This window comes from Cetorhinus maximus, chromosome 3, assembly GCF_964194155.1.
Source record: "Cetorhinus maximus chromosome 3, sCetMax3.hap1.1, whole genome shotgun sequence".
In the NCBI taxonomy this organism is placed as follows: domain Eukaryota; kingdom Metazoa; phylum Chordata; class Chondrichthyes; order Lamniformes; family Cetorhinidae; genus Cetorhinus; species Cetorhinus maximus.
In genome coordinates this window covers 141,842,367-141,868,481 of record NC_135881.1, presented here as the reverse complement: position 1 = coordinate 141,868,481, position 26,115 = coordinate 141,842,367, and the positions used below count along the sequence as shown (strand labels likewise).

The following is a 26,115-nucleotide window of genomic DNA, read 5'->3' as shown; positions in this document are numbered from 1 at the left end:
TTTCCCTATAATCTGCACTGCCTATTACTCTACTCTCTTTCTTCTTATAGAATTATTTCTACTACCTTTTCCACCCAACCTCTACCACCATTTATCAGCTCATCTTTATTTTTCCACATAACCTGAAAATAAAGTGAAAAATGTAATATCAGTGAATAGTTAAACTACAAATTTTATACAAAATTTTGAACTAAGATCTGGTATTCCCTCCCTAAACGTTCTCAAGTCTGTACCACTTTCTTCCTTTAAGACACTGCTTAGAACTTACCTTCATGAACAAGTTTTCAGCCATCTGCCCCAAGACCATCTTATTTGGCTGTGCCTAAATTTGTTTTATAATGTTTCTGTGAAGCATTTAGAGACCTTTTATTATGGTGAAGGTACTGTATAAATTGTTGTTTCTGCCCAATTATTTATTCTGTATTAATGAGATCACAGAGCAAAAGTCCATTTCTAAAAGTTTATTTCAAGATCATTTTAAAAAAAAGCGCATTCAGATTTGCAATTCTTTTTCACTTTAACAGTTAAAATGTGTGCTTTCAGCATTCTATTACATTTCTACAAGACTACTCAAAACAGACATGAATTTTATAAGAAGTAAAAAAGTGAATAAAATTGCATGTATGCATGATAAAATGTTAAGAACATCTACACACAATAAAAACAGGTACAATTTCACAAAAAACGAGCCAAAATGTACAAAAGAATCAGATAGAAGAGACAAAAAAAGAGACACAAGATACATTATTTTGCTCAACTTTTTTTTAAACAGTTAATCATACATATCATCATCATAGTCATCTTCATCTGATTCTATAAAATATTTCACCTCTTTCTTAGCTCGGCCCAACCTTGATTGAGATGCGTCAGGATGTGTGCTTCGAACATCGTCAGCTGTCTCAAAATCATTTTCACCATCTTCATCATCGTATATTGGTTTTTTAGATTTCTAGAATTATTATACCAAAAATAGTTACTTTTAAAATCAAATCAGAACTATTTTCATATTTGGTATATTTTTGATAGATACTAAAGGAAAAGAAAGGTCATCGCATACATGATTCCAGTCTGGAATAAACAGCGTTATATGTTTAGACTTTCATTCTATATTATTAATTTTACTATACTGGTCATAGTTAATGGAAAAAATAGCAGCCATTAAAAAACCTGATGATTGTAATCTGGACAATCAATGTATTTAATTTATGGAAGGAAGGAAAATGTAGGGAAGGAGATTTTATTTTTATTGTAACTAGTCCTCCACTGATAAAAAGAAAACACTATGCTTACCATTTCTTTAAATGTCAACTTAAATACAAATCTGGCAATAAATAAATAGGGTCTTGCCCTGTTCCTTCCCTTTCATGTCACATTATTCAAATATATATATACACACATATATATTTCTCATTCTTTATAGGAATTCAATTTCCAAATGCAAATCAGAATTATTGGCACCCTACAGCAGAAAAACGAAGTCACCAGCAAAATTCACTTCATCATATGGTTATTTTAGTCAACTCCTCCTTTGCCTTCACTCCTTTTTACAAATTCTTATTCTGTCCATACCTGCAGTTCTTTAACTGGAAAAAGGAAGTATTAAAAGTTTGAAGTTAACATGAGCTAAATACAGCATGGAATGTTGAAGGAATTTCCAACCAGCATGAAGTAAACTTTTAAGGCAAAGCTGTAAATAGGTATTTAACTTCTTTCACAGAATAAGGACAGGTATGCATGCCAGATAAACTAGGATTCTTCTGCATTATCAGCCTGGTTTGTAACGCTGAAATTTTTGTCTTGAATGATCAGGTCGAAACAATAATGCTTGGTTAAAACATACAAAGTCCTGAAAAGCTACTTTCTAGACTACTTAAAGGGTGATAATGCAAGAAACTATAGCCGCATCAATAAAGCAATAACATTCCCTGATATGTTCTGTCTTTTCCACGACTAACAAAGATGCACACTATTATCCAATTTCACTAACTTCTGCATGTTGAGGAGTTACATTTCCACTGGAAATAAGCAATTACCTAGTTTGGTATAAATTTTGGTTCTACCCAGTAGAAGTTTTGCGTATGTAAACCAGACTTGAATTGGAAGGTGCGAATTTGGCTAGTAGTGGCTGGGGTCACTGAAGGGGTTCTCCAGGCAAGACTCATTAAGAAACAAAAGCAAACTGGCACAGGCACAATGGGCTAATGCGCTTTGTACTCTAAGGTCCCATGGCCTGAATCTTCTGGTCGGCGTGCAGGGATGGGCCCCGCTCGCCGACAGATAAAATGATGCATGGTGATGTTGGGCATGTGTCCCGACGTCACCGCACGTCATTTCGATCCTCAGTTCGGTGGGAGTCGGCTGCGTGCCCACCGAACTATCAAAGGCCTATTAAGGCCATTATTAAACTAACTGAGGTACTTGTCTGGGCTGCCCGTCCAACCTTAAGGTTGGCGGGCAGGTGAAGAGCCCAGGTGGCCTTCGCGTTTTTCATGGAACCTCATCCATGGACGGGATGAGGTTTCATGAAGGGTTTATAAGTTTAATAAAAATTTTTTATTAAAATTCATTGACATGTCCTAGCTCATGTGACACTGTCACATGAGGGGACATATGTCTGAAATTTTTAAAAATTCCTTTATTCAACTTTTCCAAATCAAAGTAATCTCCCTGAGGCAGCTCCGTGCCTCAGGGAGATTTCTGCGCTGTTTCGTGCGTGCGTGAAAGAGCACAGGCCCCAACTCTCCCTCCTCCCCCCGCCTGCACAGGTGCCTTAATTGGTCCACCTACGCAAAATGGTGATGCGCAGCTGATCGCGGGTGGCGAGTGGCTACACGCCTGCCCGCGCCTGCTCCCGAACTGCCTGCCTGACGGGGAGAAAATTCTCCCCTACGATTTAAATTGCACTTAGTCAATGAGCATTAATTTTTTCCAAAAACAGCAGTCGCTGTATTCAACTTGAAGTAACAGATCATATTAATTATGCTAATCTCAGCTCCATATGGTTCATTAAATTTTACGAAGTTCTATGTGATAAATGAAAACAACTTCAGCAGTGCACACAATTTTCTAACCATCTGTTAGTAGGCCCTTAGAGGTTCAAACAGCCAAATTTTGGATCTTATATAAAGGGAGTGTATAATTACAACTTAAAATGGACAGTAACAGGTAGGCATCTAAAGGGGTCAGAGCAACCCAGAACAGTGTAGTGAATACTGCAAGCATATCAACTGATATCAAGTCCAACTGACAGGAAATGCAAGCAAAGATACATGGCCTGAAAAGAAATGTAAGATAGGTATTTATAAGGGCAGGCAGGTACTGCCTTCATTACAAGCAAGTGACCTGTACAAGAACTGATGACGCAAATTTTCCTTGATCGAAACTCATAGCTAATTCAAATAGCACTATAGAAGCCAAGGTGCTATCATATGCTACATTAGCCAGTCTTTTTCACCTGGAGATTGACATGACTTATAACAAAATAGTAATAATTGACTGGATGCAGACCCCCACCCCCTGATCTACATAGTAACCACATTTAAAGTGGCAACTGTCAATGCACAATCTTGAGACAATGAGGCAAATGTTAAGGATGCTATGAAACCTACAACCACTGATTAGTGTCTAAGGAACACCTATTCTTAATTTGGTAAATGATGTCTTCAGCATGTGAATCCTAAGGTCCTCTTTTTTCATAGATTCCTCAAAAAGGGAGCCAAGTCAAAGCCATGCCCCAGTCACAATTCAGCCAGCACAGCATTAATGCAAGCAAACACTGATTTAAAGGAGGAATATAAGATTATGCATCGAGAACATCTGAAGAAAGGTGAGTAACAATGGCTGACAAAGGGACCATCAGCAGCTCAAATTTGCCATTTGTGTCATGCTGGGCCTCTCAGCATTTTGATTTCCTTTGGGTAACTTTAAAAGGCTAAGATGTTGCATTTGCAATGCTGTAAGGATTAATTTAGATCCCTGTATAGCATAATGAAAGGTGAAATGTGTAAACTATGCAAGTAGCAAATTACTTTTACTGATGCCTTCACAGAGCATGTGTTGGGTGAATACTACTATCAGTGGGTACATATACAAATAATGTTGAAAGGCTTCTCTTAATATGTCCCCCACCACTTGATATGATGTAACCCTACTCCAAGATGCAATATAATGATAGAAATTTAAAGCCCATAAAGGCCATTTAGCCCATCGTCTCTTTGTGAGCTGTTTATTACAGCAAACCAAAATCAAACCTGCTGCCCTGCTCTCTCGCAAGGCTTTACATCTTCCTCTTTAAAACAATATTCCATCAGGCATAAATCTGCAGACAGATAGACTGTACCACAAATTAGGGCACAAACTCTTTTGTGTGAATATATTCAACCCTTATGCAGCAAGTATGTCTCAACTACTCAATGCAGATAAACATTCCATAAATCCATAAGGCGTAGGAGCAGAAGGCCATTTGGCCCATCGAGTCTGCTCTGCCATTCAATGAGATCATGGCTGATCTAATAATCCTTAACTACATTTTCCTGCCTTTTCCCTATAACCCTCGATTCCCTTACTGATTAAAAATCTGTCTATCTCCGCCTTGAATATAAACTGCCCAGCTTCTACAGCCCTCTGTGGTGAATAATTCCACAGATTAACTACCCTCAGAGAAGAAATTCCTCCTCATCTCTGTCTTAAATGGGCAACCCCTTCCTCTGAGATTATGCCCTCTGGTCCTAGGCTCTCCCACAAGGGGAGACAACCTCTCAGCATCTACCCTGTCAAGCTCCCTAAGAATCTTATATGTTTAAATAAGGTCGCCTCTCATTCTTCTAAACTCCGATGAGTACAGGCCCAACCTACTTAACCTCTCCTCATAAGAAGATCCCTCCATACCCAGAATCAACCTAGTGAACCTTCTCTGGACTGCCTCCAATGCCAGTATATCCTTCCTAAGATAAGGGGACCAAAATTGTTTGCAGTATTCTAGGTGTAGTCCAACTAATACCTTGTATAGTTTTAGCAAGACTTCTCTATTTTTATACTCCATTCCCTTTGAAATAAAGGCCAACATTCCATTTGCCTTCCCTATTACCTGTTGAACTTGCATGTTAGCTTTTTGGGATTCATGCACCAGGGCTCCTAAATCCCTCTGTGCTGCAGCCTTCTATAGTCTTTCTCCATTTAAATAATATTAAGCTCCTCTATTCTTCCTGCCAAAATGCATAGCCTCACATTTTCCCACATTACATTCCATCTGCCAAGTTTTTGCCCACTCACTTAACCTGTCTATATCCCTCTGTAGACTCCTTGTGTCATCCTCATTACTTGCCTTCCCACCTATTTTTGTATCATCCGCAAATCTGGCGACAGTACATTCACTTCCCTCATCTAAGTCATTAATATATATTGTAAATAATTGAGGCCCCAGCACTGATCCCTGCGGCACTCCACAAGTTACAGGTTGCTATCCTGAAAATGCCCCCTTATCCCAACTCTCCATCTTCTATTAGTTAGCCAATACTTTAGCCATGCTAATATGCTAACCCCAACACCTTATCTTAGCTCTTATCTTATTAAGTAGCCTTACATACGGTACCTTATTGAACGTCATTTGGAAATCCAAATATATTACATCTACTGGTTCCCCCTATCTATCCTGCTAGTTACCTCCTCAAAGAATTCTAATAAATTTGTCAGACATGATTTCCCCTTCATGAAGCCACGCTGACTCTGCTTGATTAGATTATGTAATTCTAAATGTTCTGCTATTGCATCCTTAATAATAGACTCCAACATTTTCCCAATGACAGATGTTAAGCTAACTGCCCTATAGTTACTTGTTTTTTGTTTCCCTCCCTTTTTGAATAAGGGTGTTACATTGGCAGTTTGCCAATCCTCTGGGACTTTTCCAGGTTCTAAGGATTTTTGGAAGATTACTACCAGTGAATCCACCATTTGTGTAGCTACTTTCCTTTAATATCCTAGAATGCAACCCATCAGGTCCAGGGGACTTATTGGCTTTAGCCCCATTAGTTTCCCTAGTACTTTTTCTCTAGTGATAGTTATTGTATTTATTTCTTCCCTCTCTTTTTGCCTCTTGATTATTTAGTATTGGAACACTATTTGCGTTTTCTACCGTGAAGACTGAAGCAAAGTATTTATTCAACTCCTCTGTGATTTCCTGGTCCCCCATCCTCATTCAGTAAGGGGCCTATGTTCACTTTGGTCTCTCTCTTCCTTTTTATATACTTAAAGGAGCTCTTACCATCTGTTTTAATATTACTTGCTAGTTTACCCTCAAAGTTTATTTTCTCCCTCTATTATTTTTTAGTCTTTTGTTGGGTTTTTAAAACTTTCCCAATCCGCTGGCTTACCACTAATCTTTGCCACATTGTGTGTCTTCTCTTTTAATTTGATACTATCCTTAACTTCCTTGGTTAACCATGGTTGGCTTATCCCCTTCCTTGAATCCTTCTTCCTCACTGGGATATATCTTTGTTGTGAGTCATGAACTATTTTCTTAAATGCCTGTCATTGTTCATCAACCGTATTTTCTGCTAAAATCCTTTCCCAATCCACTCCAGCCAACTCTGCCCTCATTCCTTTGTAATTATCCTTATTTAAGTTTTGCACAGTTGTTTCTGGCCCAGGTTTCTCACTCTCAAGCTGAATGCTAAATTCTACCATATTATGGTCACTGTTTCCTAGGGTATCTTTTATTTTTATTAAACCTGCCTCATTACACATTACCAGATTCAAAATAGCCTGATTCCTGGTTGGATTCACAACATATTGTTCTAAAAACTGTCCCAAATACACTTTACGAATTATTGCTCATGGATACCTCTGCCAATTTGATTTTCCCAATCTACATGAAGTTTAAAGTCACCCATGATTAATATACTGCTTTTTTTACATGCCCTCATTATTTCCTGATTTATTCTCTGTCCTACAGTATAGTTACTGTTTAGGGGTCTATAGACTACTCCCACCAGTGTCTTCTTCCCCTTGTTATTTCTTACCTCCACCCATATGGATTCTACATCTTCTGATCCAAGATCCTTTCTTACTATCGTACTTATTCCATCTCATAACAAAGCTACCCCCCACCCTTTCCTTCTTGCCTGTCCTTTCGAAAAGTCACATACCCCTGAATATTTAGTTCCCAGCTTTGATCTCCTTGTAACCGTGTCTCCGTAATGGCTATAAGATCACACCCATTAACCTCTATTTGTGCCGTTAATTAATTTTTGTTCCAAATACTATGTGCATTTAAGTAAAGAGCCATTAATTTTGCCTTTTTACCATTTTTTCCACCTTTGACCCTATTTGCTGCTTTTTTTAATGCTTGTACATTCTGTCCCTTCCTGTCACACTCCGGGTATCATTACCTAAATAGCTGCCCTGCAAGGCTGCCATATCCTTTTGCTTTGTAAGCTTACGTATCCTCTTTCAAGAACCCCCACCCCCTCTATTTAGTTTAAAGCCCTCTCTCCAGCCCTAGATATTCGGTTCACCAGGACACTGGCCCCTGGATGGTTCAAATGAAGCACATCCCACCGGAATAGCTCCTTTCTACCCCAGTACTGATGCCAGTGCCCCATGATCTGAAACTCATTCCTCCCACACCAATCTTGGAGCCACGCATTTAACTCCTTGACTTTAGTTACCCAATGCCAGTTTGCCCGTGGCTTGCGTAATAATCCTGAGTTTATCACCTTGGAGGTTCTGCTTTTTAATTTCGTTTCTAACTGTCCAAATTCATTCAGCAGAACCTCCTTTCTAGTCTATCAATGTCGTTGGTACCAACATAGGCGATGACTCCCCTCCCACTCCAAGTTCCTCTCCAGCCTTGAGGAGATGTCATTAACCCTGGCACCTGGCAGGCAACACAGCCTTCGGGACTCATGCTGACTACTGCAGAGAACAGTATCTATCCCCCTAGTGCTCTAATAATGTCATATAAGGACATCTCTTCTCTCAATTTCAAATTGATGACTTTGTTGATGCCCGAACCGAGTTATCAGCCGTGATGGAACGAGATTACAGGCAACTGTTAAGGAGTGCTTCTGGGACTATGATGGAGTATGTTCCTGCTAAGTGATCACTGTTCAGAGGATGTGCCTTTAAGCAACAGCATCACAAACTTTGGCTTCTCGTGTCCACAGTGATAACATGGCAACAACAAGCCCAACTAGAGCCTTCAATAGCTTCAGAAAGCAAAACTGCAGCTTCAGACACCTCAGGTTAACAAGCATATATTGACAGCAGACCAGTCAAGGAACTTTCCAGCAGACCACGACCTCTTTATTTAGGTTTTCACCAAGGATCAGAGCACAGTAGAAAGCCATTCAGCCCATCATGACTGTGCCAGCTCCCTGAGCTAGCTGTCCAATTGAGCTCACTTTTGAACATTGGGCTTCGTTTAGATTTACACTGTAAATTGTATTTACAGTTAAACCTTTATAGCAGCAGCTTCACAGTTATCATACACAACCAGAGAAAAATTAATTAATTTAATCACTTGGAAAAATATGGGCTAACAGATGGCAGCCAAGCACTGATTTGTTAAAGGGAAATTGTGTTGGACAAACTTTATTGATCTTTCATGAAGTAATAAGTGGGTTCATGAGGATCGTGCTGATGATGTGTTTATGGGCTTTCATAAGGCATTTGATAAACTGACACACAGTAGACTTGTTAGCAAAACTGAAGTCCGTGGGGTTAAAGGGGAAGTGGCAGAATGGATACAAAATTGACTAAAAAGAGAAAGCAGAGGCTAACACTGAACACCTTTTTCAAACTGGAGAGACATATACAGTACTGTGGTCTTTTTGATTTACATTGATAACCCGAACTTAGGTGTAAAGGCAGGTGATACAGAATTCAAATGTAGTAAACAGTGAGGATCTAATAGCAGACTTCAGGAAGACCGTAGGCAAACTGATAAAATGGGCAGGCACATGGCAGGTGAAATTTAATGCAGTGCAGTGTGAAGTGATGCATTCTGGAAGGAAGAACATGGAAAGCCAATGTGGACAAAAGTGTACATTTTAAAGGAGGTACAGGAACAGAGACCTGGCGCAAGATTTTCCTTTCGGAGTAAGAAATACACGTTTGGACTGTTTCCGGGTCCCAATTTCAGCCCCAGGGACGGGCAGCAATAGCCCCCAGATTTTTACATGGGCAGACTGTTAATCGATTAAAGGGAGGGTTCGGAGGCCAATTTGCAGCCTCAGGGAGAGGAAGAGAGGCATATCAGAAAGAGAGCAGGCCTAATTTAAACCCACAGCTCCAGCCATAACTCTGGCTGCAGTTTCACTGCAGTATGTACTGGAATAAACATGAAACGGGAGAGGCAGAGGCCTGGAACCTGGGGCAGGGGTGGCCCTTGTTTCGCTGATGGTGACCTGGAGGTCCTCCTCGAGGCAGTGAGAGAGGGGAGAGAGGTCCTCTTCCCAGAGGGTGACACAGGAGGAAGCCATACTCCCAGATCAAGCAGACCTGGGTCGAGACTGCTGAGACAGTGAGCATAGTGTGGTCCGCAGAAACTGGGGCCAGTGCAGGAAGAGATTCAATAATCTTATTCACTCTGGTGAGGTGAGTGCAATGTCAAATCTGCACCACAGGCCTCTAGGTATTCAACCTCCAGCAGACACTCCATCTGAGGGGCCTCAGTGTGCATGCTGCTCCTGAACATGGGAGGAGAGTGCGTCCAGGGTACTTACAGACTCTTCAGCAAGGCTCAGAGCCACAGTGCTGCTGAGAACCTGCCAGCAATGAGGCATGGAGTTTCTATGTATATGAGCCAATGGGGCAGAACCCTCATCTACCTCAGTATATGACTGGCAGTTCCTGATCGCTCTTTTTTTTGTCATTGCAAGAAAATCTAGTACATGATGCCCATGAGAGGGTCCAGACATGAGATGGAGTTCCCGAGCTACATGTCATTACCACAATGGAAGAGACAGTCATGGAGCTTGTCACTGTCGCTGATGAAGAGCAAGTTGGGAAGACGAAATAAGCATCTATGATGGAGATGGTGAATAGAGACTGCAATGCATACATTAAAGGGGTGCAGTTCACTCTCACTTCAATTCATCTGACAGCATGGGGAAGAAGCAGCTGCACTGAGAACCCTCAGGAGGGCAGAGGCTTCTGCTCTCCAAAGCTCGATCTCATGATCTCTTCTGTATCGCCCACAAGTGCTGATGTCAAGGCGCTAAGGCCAACTGCTTCACCATTGCCAGGCGAAGCACTGCCAGAGCAGACCTCAGACCAAGCACCATACAAGCAAATCCTCCATCAGCACAGGTGCAATCACTTTGGTGGGTACTTGCATGCAATCAGACAGAATGGCAATGGGTGATGAGCACATCACTGATGTGCAGGAGGTGACAGAAGCAGAGGCAGCTGTGCACAGCAGGGTACAGATGCTGGGTCAGAGGAATCACAGGAAAGGAAGCGCTACTTAGATCAGCAGCAACCAGATGTGCTGCCAGATGTCAGAGAGGAGTGCACATTGGGATTGGAGACGTCCATCCAGCTCATGTGCGCCACCGTGGATCTGGTCTTTGAATGCTGGAGCTCCTCCATTGAGAAAGTGGTCAATCTGAGAAAGCCAAATGCAGCAGCCCTTAGAGTACATGCAGAACTGCGCATCGATATTCACAGGATGCATGCCACACCATGTAGCCTTGACTGGTCAGTGGCGTCAACGGTGCACCGATGTTTGGACGGAATGCCAGTTGTACCCCAGCATGTGCTCTCCTCCAGCCATCTGGAGGAACAGCCAATCGCTGAGGCTACTGAGGTAGATGAGGGTTCTGCCCCTCACAGGGCACTGCAATCATCATCAACTTCCTTGGCCTCTCTGATGAGGGAACATCTGTGCAGTAGGGCTCAGTGATGGATGCTGTCTCTGCAATTAGGTTGCAGCAGCCGCCTCTGGGGGTGCCCCCACTGGCACCTCCACAATAAGGATGACTGCCACATGCATCTCAGCTGCAAGCAGAGGCAAGTGAGCAGGCTGCCTCTACCTCCCCCGAGGCCACAAGGGGAACACTACATAGAAGTGGCTGAGAGTGGTGGCCACTGTATCTGGCAGAGCACTGAGTGGGCCACTGCGACGTCAAATGCATGTAACTGCATTTTTTGTCTTTTTGAGCACCATGTAAATATGGTGCATGGGGCTGAATTTTACGGCAGCGGGATTTTATGTTCCTGCTGAAGCCAATGAGGTTTAGAATGTCTCGCCGTATTTTAAGGCCCCGTCCTCGCCGAAACAAGGCCGTAAAATTCTGCCCATGAAGTCAGACATGTGAGCCTTCTTTTATTAATGGCAGTTCAGGAAAAGAAGGATGAAATGGTGAACGGAAGCAAGGATCCATGAATGCTGACAGTGAAATCTCTGGGCAGATGTGCATCATTCATTGATGGTAAGAGTTGAGGTGTTCCAGGTTGCATCTTCAAAGTGTTAGCACAGGTATCTTCAAGAGATTCATACCATGCCTTTAACTAATCCTTGGTTAAAAAGGCTCAGCTGAAACTAGCCTGAATCAGACGATCCCTGACTTTAATGGCATCCTGACAAGACCCTCAAGCCCCATGCCGGGCCCAGCCAGCTCCTTATGAGTGGCTATAGCACCTCTGTATCTTTGTGTTGGGTCCTTGTAGAGGTATGAGTAGCCATCTCTTCAAGGGATATTCCATGTCCCCTAAAAATCACCCATGGAGTGTGGAGGTTGGAACCAAGAGCTCAGCAGCTTGGACTGCTGAAGGATGAAGGCGTAATGATAGCTACCAGACAAGCAAGTGCACATATGCAAGAAACTCTTGTTACGGTCGCAGTCTAGTTGCATGTTGAGGGAATGGAAGCCCTTCCTGTTGGTGAACATCACTGGCTGGTCACTGGGTGCCTTGAATAGCACATGGGTGCAATCAATGATGGAGGGGAAATCCACTGCTCTCTTTGCCTGTGAGGCACGGTCTGTATGGAATTCTATGCACTGCCCAGCTTTTGCAAATACACCTTCAATGACCTGCGTGATGCTATAATGTGAAGCTAGTGGTGAGATGCTACCAAGATCTGCAGCTGATCCTTGGAAGAATCCAAAGGCGAAGGCACTCAAAATCACAATGACTTTGATGGCTACTAGCAGGGCATGCAGAAGTGCTGGATGTGCAAGGTTATCCACAATGAGGGAAAATCTCATGACCATCTGCCTGGAAAGTTGCAGTCTTATGCAGCACTGGTTCTCAAGATAGCTCTGTCTTCTGCAGTAGATCCTATGCTGGGGATATGGACTCCATTACCTTCCTGCCCCTTCCTGTTCCTCTCCTCTTCCTCCTGTCTAGGGCTGTGACCATTCTGCAGAGGATGTTGCCCCTCATGCAGTGATGAGAGTGGTTGAAGAAGAGGTTTGAAAATTAGTAGCCAAAGACAAAAAGGTTTGAAATCTACTTATGACAAAGAATCATGTACACATTATAATGCAAAGTAGCAAAGCTACTGCAGCGTGAGGGGCTGGAAAATTATTGCACTTTTTATCTTCTGTGGTGAAATGCAAATACTTCTAGGTCACATCAAATGGATGTAATTATAAAAGTACCATGGGATGAGCAGTTACTAACACCTCACCAATTATCTTAGTCTTGAGAAGATTAAAATCATTGGAAGGTTACGTATTTATGCCTGCACTGAGATTTCAGCAACTAATTATTTTATTCAAGCATAATCTCATTTACTGAAAAACAGTTTAAACCACATTTAGAAATTGTGAAAGTGGGGGTGGGGGGGCAGTGGAGAGAGGGAGGAAAAGACAAAGAGATAAAATAAGACAGCTGCTCTGAAGATACTACGCAATCACACACAGAATATTCCTGTTACATGAAGTAACCACTCCTTAGATTCAACCCCTTCCTTCGCATCAAAATATTTTGCTGACAAAGCAAAATTATATTCCAGTCTTCCACGAAGATTTGACTAGATAGATGTTGGCAACTTTGTATTAACAAACAATCATACACGTGTACAAATACAGACACACACAAAAATATTAGGTTCCTTTAGTAACAAAAAGACAGTGTGACATCTACAATTAAGGACTGCAATTTCTTCCAGAATGATTCTATGAAACAAATCCACACAATAAAGGGAATCACTGACCATCAATTCAATGGACAAGGCACAGGGAATATTGATGAAAGAAGCTATTAAATTTCACTTGAAACTAAGGGAGGATGTTTATCGATTCAGATTTTGAAGCCACTTTGATACTATGCTAGTGCTGCCAACTCCCATCTGTGATTACAGGAGCTGGAACAACAAGCATGGGAGAGACATAATCTATGATTGGAGGAGCAGCTCTGTCTCTCCCCTACTTGCTGCTCCTCAAATCACTGCTCTGCAGTCAGTTCCCCACTCTCAACAACTATCAGTTTAACTGATAGTTATGCTTTTTTTTAAACTAAGCTGCTAAGAGCGGGAAAGACCGTTGGACCGCTTTGTGGTTAGACGGCTTTAAAAAAAATATTGGAACTGTCAGGCTGACTGACAGTTGCTACAAGCAGGAACTGCTGCTTCTGACCTTCAGGGAGGCTTTTAAAAAAAAAATCAGAACTGACAGTTTTTTAAAAAGCCAGCCAGAAAATCACGAAGCTGCCTGAAGGTCGGAAGCAGAATTTCCAACTTGCAGCAACTGTCAGTCAAACTGACAGTTCCTATTTTTTGTTTTTAAGTTAGTCTTTTGGATCTGAAGGTCAGAAAGGAAGATGCCAATGGTGGATTTCCAAAATCCCAATGTTAGAAATCCACCATCTGACAGAAATTTCTCATCCCTGCTCGTTGTCATTGGACCCGAAATCTGAGAGTTACAGTCCCATTGCCAGCTGCTGCTTTCCTTGTGCGCAGGCAGCCTCCCAACTGTGTTTGGAAGCTTTGTTCCCTCATCTTATGCCCCCTTGATGCCAGCAGGGTGAGGGCCCATACGCTGCCTGAGTGTTCACTGACCACTCTCCCCGCCACCTACAGACCCAATGACACCTTGCATGTCCCATTCTGTGCTGTTCTCCCTTTTATGAGGCCCAACTAATTTCCTGGGGAAGTCATAACTGGCTTCCCACCATGCAGCCAATATGCTCTGCCAAAATCTGAACATACCCTTCAATGAGTTTTTTAACTATCTTAATCACAGCAATTACCAGTTAGGGCAGATTCTCAGGGGTGTCAGCTGTGGCTCAGTTCATAGCACCCTCGCCTTTGAATCAGAAGGTTGTGGGTTCATGTCCCACTTCCGGAAACCAAGAACCATGAATGTACTCGAAAGAGTTACATTCTGTGACTGTTGATAACTCGAAAGAGTTCCCACCCTCCACCCTGGTGAAACTCCTAACGCCAGGAAACCAGCACACTGGCTGCCACTGGTATTTTTTTCCACCATTCCTGCCACCAGTGGGACCTTAAGTGGTCTGAAGGCTGAAGAAAATGGGATTTTTTCCTCATGGCAGAGATTAATGATAGATTTCATAGAAATGTTCAAAATTAAAAAACATTTTCTAAGAGCAAATTATGAGATACCATTTCTATTGGCAGGTGTGTTGGTAACCAAAGGACACCAGGTTGAAGGTAGCTAGTGAAAAAAACCAGAGAGAACTTGAAGAGTTTTATTTTTACGCAGCGCCATGATGATCTGGAATGAAATTGAATAAATTCCCAAAAAGGAATTTGTAGGACTATGGGGAAAGAACAGGGATTGGGACTAACTGTTCCTTCAAAGAGTCTCCACATGCATGATGGACCAAATAGCCTCCTTCTGTGCTGTATGAACTTTGATCATGTAAACTGAAGCCTGGTAAAGATATTCTTTCACTGTTAACCGGATGATTCATGGTGGGAAGGGGATATAAACAATACAAAAGAGGAGATTGGAGAGTTTGGAACACAACCCAGTACTCAAAAACAGAATATATAAAACAACTCTAGAAAGGAAAATTAAATCAATGACAGAGGCTCATGGAGCCACGTGACAAGTTTGCCAACAGGAGCTCCATTGGTAGATAGACTCAATTTGATATGGGAACCAGTCACATGTTCCACCATCATCACCCAATTGAAATGACATCTGCTGCTGTAGTAGTCACCATTCAATACAAGAATACAAGAATTTCACTATTATTAAAGAATTACACTGTTTAATGCTGGCGGAACACAGACACTGAGCAACTGGCTAAATCAGAAGCCAATATTTAATGGTGGGGAGCAGCATGACATGGATAATTTTCCAAATCCTTCATCACCTGGTCGGAGAACCTAACTAACGGTTCAGTTTGCCAAAAAGAAATGACAAAATGTGTGCAAGTCACCAAATTAACTAAGCATTCTTAAATGCTAGCAAAGATCATCTTGCCCTCCAGGATACTTTAACTATGAAGCAATGGCTGGAGGAATTACGCTCATTGAGAATTTCAGTGCCTATCCTGCTAGTCTATGGTTTAATTCATCAACAGGGTCGCGATTGGACTGTATGACCATGTTTAATTCAGGTTCTTCATAAAAGTTCAGTCAGAGAGAAATCTGTAGATAGGTCAACTGAACTGCAAATTGAAAGGCTGCAGAACTCCCTAGCTTCACTTGCTCTGCAATGTGGGAAGTGCTATAGAAGATAAGTAAGCAATTATTTGTTGGTTTCTGAAAAATTGGGGCATACTGATAGGACTACAGATAATAACTTGAGGAAGTTTTCTCCTTTTGCCATAGCTCCACATCATAAGTCACCAGTGAAAAGGACATATTGGGCAGGATCTTCCAGTCGGCGAGCGGGGGCAGGGCCCACTCGCCGATGCGTAAAATGACGCGGGGTGACGTCGGGTGAAACTCTCGACGTCACCTTGTGTCACTTCCATTTTCAGGTCGGCGGGGGCACAGCCGAGTCAGCTGCATGCCTGCCAACTTGTCACTGGCCTACTGAGGCCATTGAAAAACTAATTAAGGTCATTCATGAACCTGCCTGTCCAACCTTAAGGTTGGCGAGCAGGCCAGGAGCCCTGGCGGGCTTCGGAAAAAACATGAAACCTCATCCACGGGTGGGACGAGGTTTCATGAGGGTATTTAAATTTTTATCCAATCTTTCAATAAAAGTTATGGACATGTTCCAACTCATGTGACAGTACCACATGAGGGGACGTCAGTGAAATTTTTTTTATCATTTGTATTAAAATTTTATTTCCAAGCCGATCTCCCTGAGGCAGCACTTAGCCTCAGGGAGATCTGTGTGCTATAGAGCGCAATTCCGGCTGAGGGAATCCCCCACTCCGCTCGCATAGGGAGGGCATAGCGCTTCTGAGCGGATGTCACGCTGGGCGGGCCTTAATTGACCCACCCACGTAAAATGGTGCCTGCTCCCACACTCCCCCCGCCCCCCCCAATTAAAAAGATACCAGCTAATGGCAAAATTAAGCAAGCCATAGGCTTGTGGGTGCTTCCAGTAGTCATAGCCTCAAAGTCACCATGAAGCTAAATTCTGTACTGACTACAAAATATTGAATTTGGGTGATTGTTAAAGAAAATATTCTACATCTTGAGCAGATGAGAGTTAGAGTTTTACTAACTCCATTAGAGTTAGTAAAAAGCCAAGTGGATCATCACACTGGAATTGGCTGCAAGTTGCTGTACATTCTAACAGCAGGTTCAAGCAGGTATTTCACTTTGGGTGTGAGCTGTTCCAATTCAAGGTATTATTTATTTTAACTTGTACAATGTTTTCTCCTGCATTCTAGCATTTATAAATCATATGCTGGTAGGTCTAATTTCCAAATGTTGTCTAGTGCATCGCAAATAATTTGTTTAGGTAATATTAGAACATCAGAAAGATCTGTGGCAAGTGTTCTCCTGTTGCAGAAAGCGGACTGACTGTAGAAATAAAAATGTGACTTTTTGAGGATGGAAATAGCATTCCAGGACATCCTGGGGCCAAAATTTCTCATTCCCTCTACACCATTGGCAATGCAGACATTTTCAGCCATCCTGATGTTGACTCCATCACAAATCCCAGGGGCCGTTAATGTAAAGGAAGTTCATTTAGAAAACTGACATTAGACATCCACTTCCACAAGTGCTTTTGCAGACATATTTTCCCTTAAACACAGGAACTGATATCTGAGATGGAAAAAATGGGGCTAGTGGGATGATGTCCATTGAAGACAGGAGAGTTTCCCAAAAATAAAAGAGTGGAGACCTGATGAAACCCAGTCCCCTCCTTGCTTATTTTATGTCCTTAATCAACCTACAAGGCCGACAAATTTTTGGACCTTGCCAAGTAAGGTATATCCTGGAAATGTAACAGGTTTAACGGTAGTTCTTAACACTGTTGAATGGCAGACTTATTTCTCAGAACAGTAGGCTAATATACAAAGTCTCTTCGAGACTATGGTGAATAAATTCAGTCACAAAATTAAGTGCCCGATTTAATCCACCACCAACCTTTGATGTTGGATGGAGCTGCCATTCCATAAACAGTCTGCAACAAGAAAACCAAGATTAAGCTGCTAAGAGGACACAATTATCAAGGGTCGGGGTATGGAAATCTGAGGTCAGGTCAAATGTGGGTGGAAGAGCGTTCTTTAGATGTTTAAATATGAGATTGGGGGTACCATATTAGGATTGCATAATCTTGGCTACAATGCAAGATTATTTGTAGGTGATGACCATGTTCTGGTGGGGATTAAGTAGAAATTGCTTAGGCAATGGCAATAGGCAACTTAATTGAGTTTTTTGAGGGAGTAACAAGAGGATTGATGAGGCTAGTGCAGTGGATGTTGTCTACATCGATTTTAGTAGGCATTTCACAAGGTCGTACAAAGCAGACTGGTCAGAAAAGTGAGATTCTATGGGATACAGGGAAAGGTGGCAAGTTGGATCCAAAATTAGCTCAGTGATAGGAAAACGGGTAATGGTCGATGGATGTTTTTGTGAATGGAAAACGGTTTCTAGTGGTGTTCCACAGGGCTCAGTGTTGGGGCCTTTGCTGTTTGTTGTATATATTAATGATTTGCACATAAATGTGGGAGGTATGAGTGGGAAATTTGCAGATGACACAAAAATTGGCCACGTAGTTGATAGGGAGGAGGATAGTTGTCTCCAGAATGATATCAATGGTTTGGTTGAGTGGGCAGAAAAGTGGCAAATGGAACTCAAACCGGAAAAGTGTGAGGTAATATATTTGGGGAGGGCAAACAAAGCAAGAGAATACTCAATAAACGGTAGGATATTGTGAGGGGTTGAGGAAGCGAGAGGCCTTGGAGTGCATGTCCACAGGTCCCTGAAGGTGGCAAGATAGGTGGATAAGGTGGTAAAGAAAGCATATGGAATGCTTTCCTTTATTGGACGAGGTATTGAATACAAAAGCAGGGATGTAATGATGGAACTGTACAAAGTGCTGGTTAGGCCACATCTTGGAATTTTGTGCTACTACAATTCAGGAAGGACACAATTGCTCTAGACAGAGTAGGGGGAATATTTACAAGAATGCTGCCAGGGCTTGAAAATTGCAGTTATGAGGAAAAGTTTGATAAGCTTGGGTTGTTTTCCTTAGAACATAGAAGATGGAGGGGTGACTTAATTGAGGTGTACAAAATTATAAGGGGCTTAGATAAAGACTTGTTTCCCCTAGTTGAGGGGTCAGTTACCAGGGGGCATCGATTTAAGGTGATTGGTATAAGGATTAGAGGGGACATGAGGAAAACCTTTTTGCCCAGAGGGTGGTATGCAAGTGGAACTCTCTGCTTAAATCGATGGTTGAGCTGAAATGCTCAACTCATTTAAAAGGTACTTGAATCTGGATCTGAAGTGCTGTAGCCTGCAAGGCTAAGGACCAGGTGCTAGTAAGTGGGATTACAATGAGCGGCTAGTTTCTGTTTCATCTTTTACTGGTCGGCACAGACATGATGGGCTGAATGGCCTCTGTCTGCGCCATAACTTTTCTATGGTTCCAATGCAGAGTCCTCTGGTGCCTAGAATTTGACTGACTACAGACCTGCAGTGGTGTCCATCTGTCTACACCTGTAAAAGGTTTGAACTAAGAAAGTAGCAGGAAGAAAATCTGAATTTGAGTAATATTAATGTCAGTTAATATCAATATTATGTCAGGTTTAACTATATCTTTGAGTTCCTCATTACAGAAAATCACCAAAAATGAATGACTTGGTTTCAATAGTATTTTGTCTGGCATTGCACGAGGGACTCTTGGGTCTAAAGAATGGCTCAAAGTTACTTTCTTTACATCCTCTAAACATCATTGAAATAAGTGCTGCAACCCACTCAAGATGCACTGCTCTCTACAGAGAAGTTAATTTGCCAAAAAGCAAGTTAAGAGGCAAACAAGTGCAGCTTTGGAACTGACTGCATACTTGGGAGTTTGAAGAGTGAGAGAGTTCGGTGAGGAGGGGTAGGAGGTATTACTTTTCTTTTCCTTTTTCTACTTTTTTCACCCTGCAGGAATCGGTTCTTACTCTTCTACTGGGAAATGAGCTAGCTGTTTGAGTATCTGGTAAGTGGTTAAGGTCTGTTCCAGTCCTAAGGTTTAAAATAGTATATGAACTGGTGGTCAAGTTAATAAAATATATAAAAATGAAAAATAAATAATATAATTAAGTAATTAAATAAGACACATTAAGGGTGGCAGAACAGGTGATGTGTCAGTGCTGCAGCATGTGGAAGCTCCTGGATGCCAAAGTGATCCAGGGCTGCAGTGAGTGCTTGCGGCTCAAGGAGCTTCGGCTCAGATAACTGAGCTGAAGGCTAAGCTGCAGACATTGCGACACATCAGGGAGGAGGAAAGTTACCAGGATGCTTTATACCAGGAGGCAGTCACACCACTTAGGATAGGGTCTTCCGATTTGGTTGGTGGTTAGGGACAGGAGAGTGTGACTGCGAGTGAGGCATGCAAGTGGGCTCAGAAGTTAGGAATGCCTGAGCCTCAGCCTTTGCAACTATCCAATAGGTACTTGAGGTTCTCTTAGCTTGTTTGGATGAGGGTGGGGGCTACAGGGTGGATGAGCAAATTGACAAAGACATCATGGTACAGGAAGCCATTCAATTTGAGGAGCAAAAAGGAAAGTAGCAGTAATAAGGGACAGTATAATAAGGGGGATTGACACTGTTCTCTGCAATAAAGAACAAGAGTCCAGATGGCTGTGTTGCCTGCCCGGTGCCAGGGTTTGGAACATCTGCTCAGGGCTGGAGAGGAATTTGTGAGTAGGAGGGGGAGGATCCAGTTGTCGTGGTCCATGTAGGGACCAATGACATAGATAGAGCTAGGAAAGAGGTTCTGCGTAGAGGCAATGAAGAGCTAGGCACTAAATTAAAAAGCAGGACCTCAAAGGTAATAAGCTCTAGAGTGCAAATTGGCAGAGGGTATATAAAACTAGAGAAATGGATACATGGCTCAAAGGCTGGTGTGGTAGAAGTGGGTTCTGGTTCATGGGGCACTGGGGACAGTGGGGACTGTACTGTTGGAACGGTCTACACCTGAATCGTGCTGGGACCAGTGTTCTAGTGAGGGCATAACAAGGGAAGAAGAAAGGGTTCAAACTAAATAGTGGGGGCAAGGGATCAAATTTGGGAAGATGTGGTAAATCAAAGAGTAAAGACAAGGCAAAAGAGAAAGGTTCTAATGTGGGAAATGATAAACAGGCCATAACAGGGGGGGACAGGGTGTACAAATCTAAAAGCAAATCAGCAGATAAGGCTAGAAGTTACAAAAATAATATAAGGACAAAACTAAAGGCTCTGTATCTGAATGCACATAGCATTCAAGAGATAAACTGATGGTGCAAATCAAAAAAAATAAGTATGATCTGATAGCCATTACAAAGACATGGCTGCAGGATGACATAGATTGAGACCTGAATATTGAAGAGTACATGACATTTAGGAAAGACAGGAAGCTAGGAGAAGGTGGAGGGGTGGCTTTGTTAATTAATGATAGTATTAGCACAATTTTTAAAATTCATTTATGGGATGTGGGCTACGCTGGCTACGCCAGCATTTATTGTTCATCCCTAATTTCCCTTGAGAAGGTGGTGGTAAGCTGCCTTCTTGAACTGTTGCAGTCCCTGTGGTGTAGGCACACCCACAGTGTTGTTAGGGAGGGAGTTCCAGCATTTTGACCCAGCGACACCGAAGGAGCAGCGATATATTTCCAAGTCAGGATGGTGAGTGGCTTGAAGGGGAACTTCCAAGCGGTGGTGTTCCCATGTATCTGCTGCCCTTGTCCTTCTAAATGGTAATAGTCGTAGGTTTGGAAGGTGCTGCTTAAGGAGTTTCTGCAGTGCATCTTGTAGAAGGTACACACTGCTGCCATTGTTCGTCGGTGGTGGAGGGAATGAATGTTTGTGGAAGGGGTGCCAATCAAGCGGGCTGCTTTGTCCTGGATGGTGTCAAGCTTCTTGAGTGTTGTTGGAGCAGCACTCATCCAGGCAAGTGGAGAGTATTCGATCACACTCCTAACTTGTGCCTTGCAGATGGCGGATAGGCTTTGGGAGTCAGGTCGTCAGTTACTGGCCACAGGGTTCCTAGCCCCTGGCCTGCTTTTGTAGTCACAGTATTTATATGGCTAGTCCAATTCACTTTCTGGTCAATGGTAACCCCCAGGATGTTGATAGTGGGGGATTCAATGATGGTAATGCCATTGAATGTCAAGGGGAAATGGTTAGATTCTCTCTTGTTGGGATGGTCATTGCCTGGCATGAATGTTACTAGTCACTTGTCAACCCAAGTCTGGACAATGTCCAGGTCTTGCTGTATTTGGACATAGAGAAAGATGACCTAAGTTCAGGAAACCAGGATGTAGAAACGGTCTGGGTAGAGATGAGAAACGATAGAGGCAAGAAATCACTTGCAGGAGTGTTGTACAGGCCCCTGAACAGTAACCATACAGTAAGACAGGGTATAAAGGAAGAAATAATGGGACCTAGACAGAAAGGTACAGTGATAATCATGGGGGATTTTAATTTGCATCTAGACTGGGAAAATCAGATGGGCAATTTGGGACAGAAAGCTAGGAAAAGTTGGAGGGGTGGATCTGTTAATCAATGATGGTATCAGCACAATAGAGAGTGATGACCTAAGTTCAGGAAACCAGGATGTATAAATGGTCTGCACTGAGATGAGAAATGAGAATAGCACATTCTGGCACTAACCAAAGAGCAAGCTATACTAGACCTGGTATTGAAGGGCGAGACAGGATCAATTAATTACCTCATAGTGAAGGCACCCCTAGGTATGATTGAATTTTACTTTCAGTTTGAAAAAGAGAAGAGTGGGTCCAAGACTAGTATTTTAAACTTAAATAAGGGCATGAAAGCATAGCTAGCTAAAGTGAACTGGCCAATGAGGTTAAGGGACAGGTCAATAGGGATGCAGTGGCGGACATTTGAGGGGGTATTTCTCAATACACAGAATAGGTACATTCCAACGAGGAAGAAAAATTCCAAAGGAAGGACCCAACATCCCTGGTTAACTAAAGAAGTTAAAGATAGTATCAAAGATGGGTGGCAAGTCAGAAGATTGTACAGAATATAAAAAAAGCAAAGAATGGCTAACAGATTGATAAGGAGATAAAAATCAGAGTATGAGAGAAAGCTAGCTAGAAATATAAAGACAGATAATAAGTGTTTCTATAGATATTGAAGAAAGGGTTAATAAAGTGAGCATTGGTCCAATAGAAAGTGAGTCTCGGGAATTCATAAAGGAAAATAAGGAGACGGCAGATGAATTGAAAAGGTATTTTGCATCGGTCTTCACCATAGAAGGTACAAGTAACATCCCAGAAATAGCTAAAAATCAGGAAATGGAAGGGAGGGAAAAACTCAAGAAAATCACAATCACCAGGGAATTGGTACTTAGCAAATTGTTGGAGCTGTGGGCTGACAAGTCTCAGGTCCTTAAGGACTTCATCCTAGGGTCTAAAAGAAGAAACTAGTGAGATAGTTGATGCATTGGTTTTAATCTTCCAAAATTCCCTAGAATCAAAGAATGTTCCATTAGATTGGAAAATAGCGAATGTAACTTCTTTATTCCAAAAAGGGAGACAGACAGAAAGCAAGAAACTACAGGCCAGTTAGCTTAACATCTGTCATAAGGGAAAAGTTAGAAGGTATTATTAAAGACGTTATAGCAGGGCACTTGGAAAAATTAGGGTAATCAGGCAGAGCAATTTGGTCTTGTGAAAGGGAAATCATGATTAACCAATTTATTGGAGTTCTTAACATATGCTGTGGATGAAGGGGAACCAGTGGATGTATTGTATTTAGATTTCCAGAAGGCATTTAGTAAGGTGCCACATCAAAGGTTATTGTGAAAAATAAAATTTCATGGTTTAGAGGGCAGCATATTGGCCTGGATAACAATAGGCCCATCAACAGAAAACAGAGGATAGGCATAACTGGGTCTTTTTCTGATTGGCAAGATGTAATGAGTGATGTGTCACAGTGAATAGTGCTGGGACTTCAATATTTCACAATTTATATAAACGACTTGGATGAAGGAACCGAAGGTATGGCTGCTAAATTTGCTGATGACACAAAGATGGGTGGGATAGTGAGTGGACACAAGGAGGCTACAAAAGGAAATAGATAGGTTAAGTGAGTGGGTAAAGACCTGGCAAATGTAGTATAATATGAGAACATGTGAAATTGTCCATTTTGGGAGGAAGAATAAAAAAGAAGCATATTATCTAAATGGTAAGAGATTGCAGAGCTCTGAGATGCAGAGGGATCTGGTTGTCCTAGGTGTATGAGTTGTAAAAGGCTCGTATGCAGGTACAGCAAGTAATTAGAAAAGCTAATAGAACGTTATAATTTATTGCAAGGGGAATTGAATACACAAGTAGGGAGGTTATGCTTCAGTTTATACAGGGCATTGATGAGTCCGTATCTGGGGTACTATGTGCAGTATTGGTCTTATTTAAGGAAAGATGTAAATGTGTTGGAAGCAGCTCAGAGAAGGTTTACCAGACTAATACCTGGAATTGGGCAGGTTGTCTTATGCGGAAAGGTTGAACAGGCTAGGCTTGTAACTGCTAGAGTTTGGAAGAGTTAGAGGTGACTTGATTGAAACATAAGATCGTGAGCATTCTTGAAAGGGTCGATGTGGAGAGGATGTTTCCTCTTGTGGGAGAATCTAGTACTTGAGACCACTTTTTAAAAATAAAGGGTTGCCCATTTAGGACAGAGATGAGGAGAAATTATTTCTCTCAGATGGTTGCGAGTCTTTGGAACTCTCTTTGTCAAAAGGTGGTGGAAGCACTCTCTTTGAGTATTTTTAAGGCAGAGGTAGATAGATTCTTGATAAGGGGGTAAAAGGCTATTGGGGGCAGGTAAGAATGTGGAGTTGAGGTTACAATCAGATCAGCAATGATCACATCGAATGGGGGAGCAGGCTCGAATGATCAAGTAACCCACTCCTGCTCCAAATCTTCTTTGCTTCCACCTATCACTGGCCCTCTATCCAGCTCTACCTGTCCCAGCCCCCTCAACCAGCTTATATTTCATCACATTTCTATATTTCTTTAGTTCTGATGAAGAGTCATTTGGACTCGAAACATTAACTGTGTTCCTCTCCGCAGATGCTGTCAGACCTGCTGAGTTTTTCCAGCTATTTTTGTTTCATACATTCGTATGTTTGTTAAAAGGAATGATCCAAGAGCCTGGCTGTAAAAAAATCATAGATAAAGCTGAGGAAGCTCTCTGAAAAGACCACAGATGCATTTGCAACATTTAAAATACAGGGACACGAAGGCCTCCATATTTTGTTATTCTTTATCTGTTATATCAATTGTCAGGATGTGGGTATCACTGGCAAGGTTGGCAATTATTCTAGCCCATCCCCAGCTACGCTTGAGAAAATGGTGGTGGACCTTTGCCAGTGGAGTCCATGTGAGGAAGGTGCCCACACAATGCTATTTGGTAGGGCTTTGATCGCCAGAATTTTCCGCTCTCCCCTCCGGGTTCTGAGGCAGGCGTGTGGGGTGGGGGGGTGGGGGGCAGGGGGCAGGGAGCATGGAATTGTACGGACGGGATTCACTCCAGGTTCCTACCTGCCCCAGCCTGGTAGCAATTTTACGGTGAGGCGGGCAGAGCCTCAAGCGGGAAGCCCGCCCTTGTCCCAAATGAAGCCCTTAAGTGGAAATAAGCTGAGTTCGATCTTGGGCAGGAAGGCACCTCCATCAGAAGACCACTTCTGACTGGAGGGCGCCCTCCCCTTAGGGCCCGGTGACCTCCAGCCCATGGCTACTGGAGTTGGCGGGGATGTGTTCCCTGCCAACTTGAGATGGGGGCCGAGCCCCCGCCATCCTGAAAATTCAGGGCAATGAAGGAATGCTGACACATCTCCAATTCAAGATGGTGTGTGACTTGGAGGTGATGCTGTTCCCATGCGCCTGCTGCCCTTGCCCATCTACAAGATGGTCACGCATTTTGGAGGTGCTTCTAGAGAAGCCTTTGCAATTGGCTATAGTGCATCCTGATACTTTGTAAACAATGTATGTTGAAGGTGCAGTGAATGAATGTCAGTGGATCGATGCTGATCAAGCAAACTGCTTTGTCTAGAGTAGTATAAAGCTTTGAATTGCGGAGAATATTCTATTACACTCCATGCTCATGACTTGTAGGTGGCAGAGAGGCTCTGGGATGTCAGAGAGGTGAGTCGAACACTGCTGAAAACTCAGTCTTTGACCTGTTCTAGCAGCCACAGCATTTGTGTGGTTCGTCTGGTTCAGTTTCTGGTTGACCTCTGGGATGATGATGGTTGGCTACTTGGCAATGGCAATGCCACTGAATGTTAAGTGCTGAGCGGATGATCCAACACGGCCTTCTATGAAGGTCCCCAGCATCACAGGTGACAGTCTTCAGCCAATTCGATTCACTCCACATGATAAAAGGAAACGGCTGAAGGCACTGGACACTGCGAAGTCTATGGGCCCTGACAATATTCTGGCAATTGTACTGAAGAATTGTGCTCCAGAACTTGACGTGCCCCTAGCCAAGCTGTTCCAGTGCACTATAACACAAGAATCTACCCAGGAATGTGGAAAATTGCCCAGGTATGTCCTGTAATCAAAAAGC

The 26,115-nt window shown here is 42.6% G+C and overlaps 1 protein-coding gene across 2 annotated transcripts in view; it reads right to left on the bottom strand.

Moving 5' to 3' along the window:
• Positions 1 to 446: 446 nt before the first annotated feature.
• Positions 447 to 26,115, bottom strand: part of LOC144678944 (DNA topoisomerase 2-beta-like) — a 245,225-nt gene continuing 219,556 nt past the window's right edge. For both annotated transcript variants that reach the window (XM_078539057.1, XM_078539056.1), the window contains one exon: positions 447 to 949. In XM_078539057.1, coding sequence (XP_078395183.1) covers positions 773 to 949 — 177 coding nt within the window. In that variant the 3' untranslated portion in view covers positions 447 to 772. The remainder of the gene's footprint in view (positions 950 to 26,115) is intronic.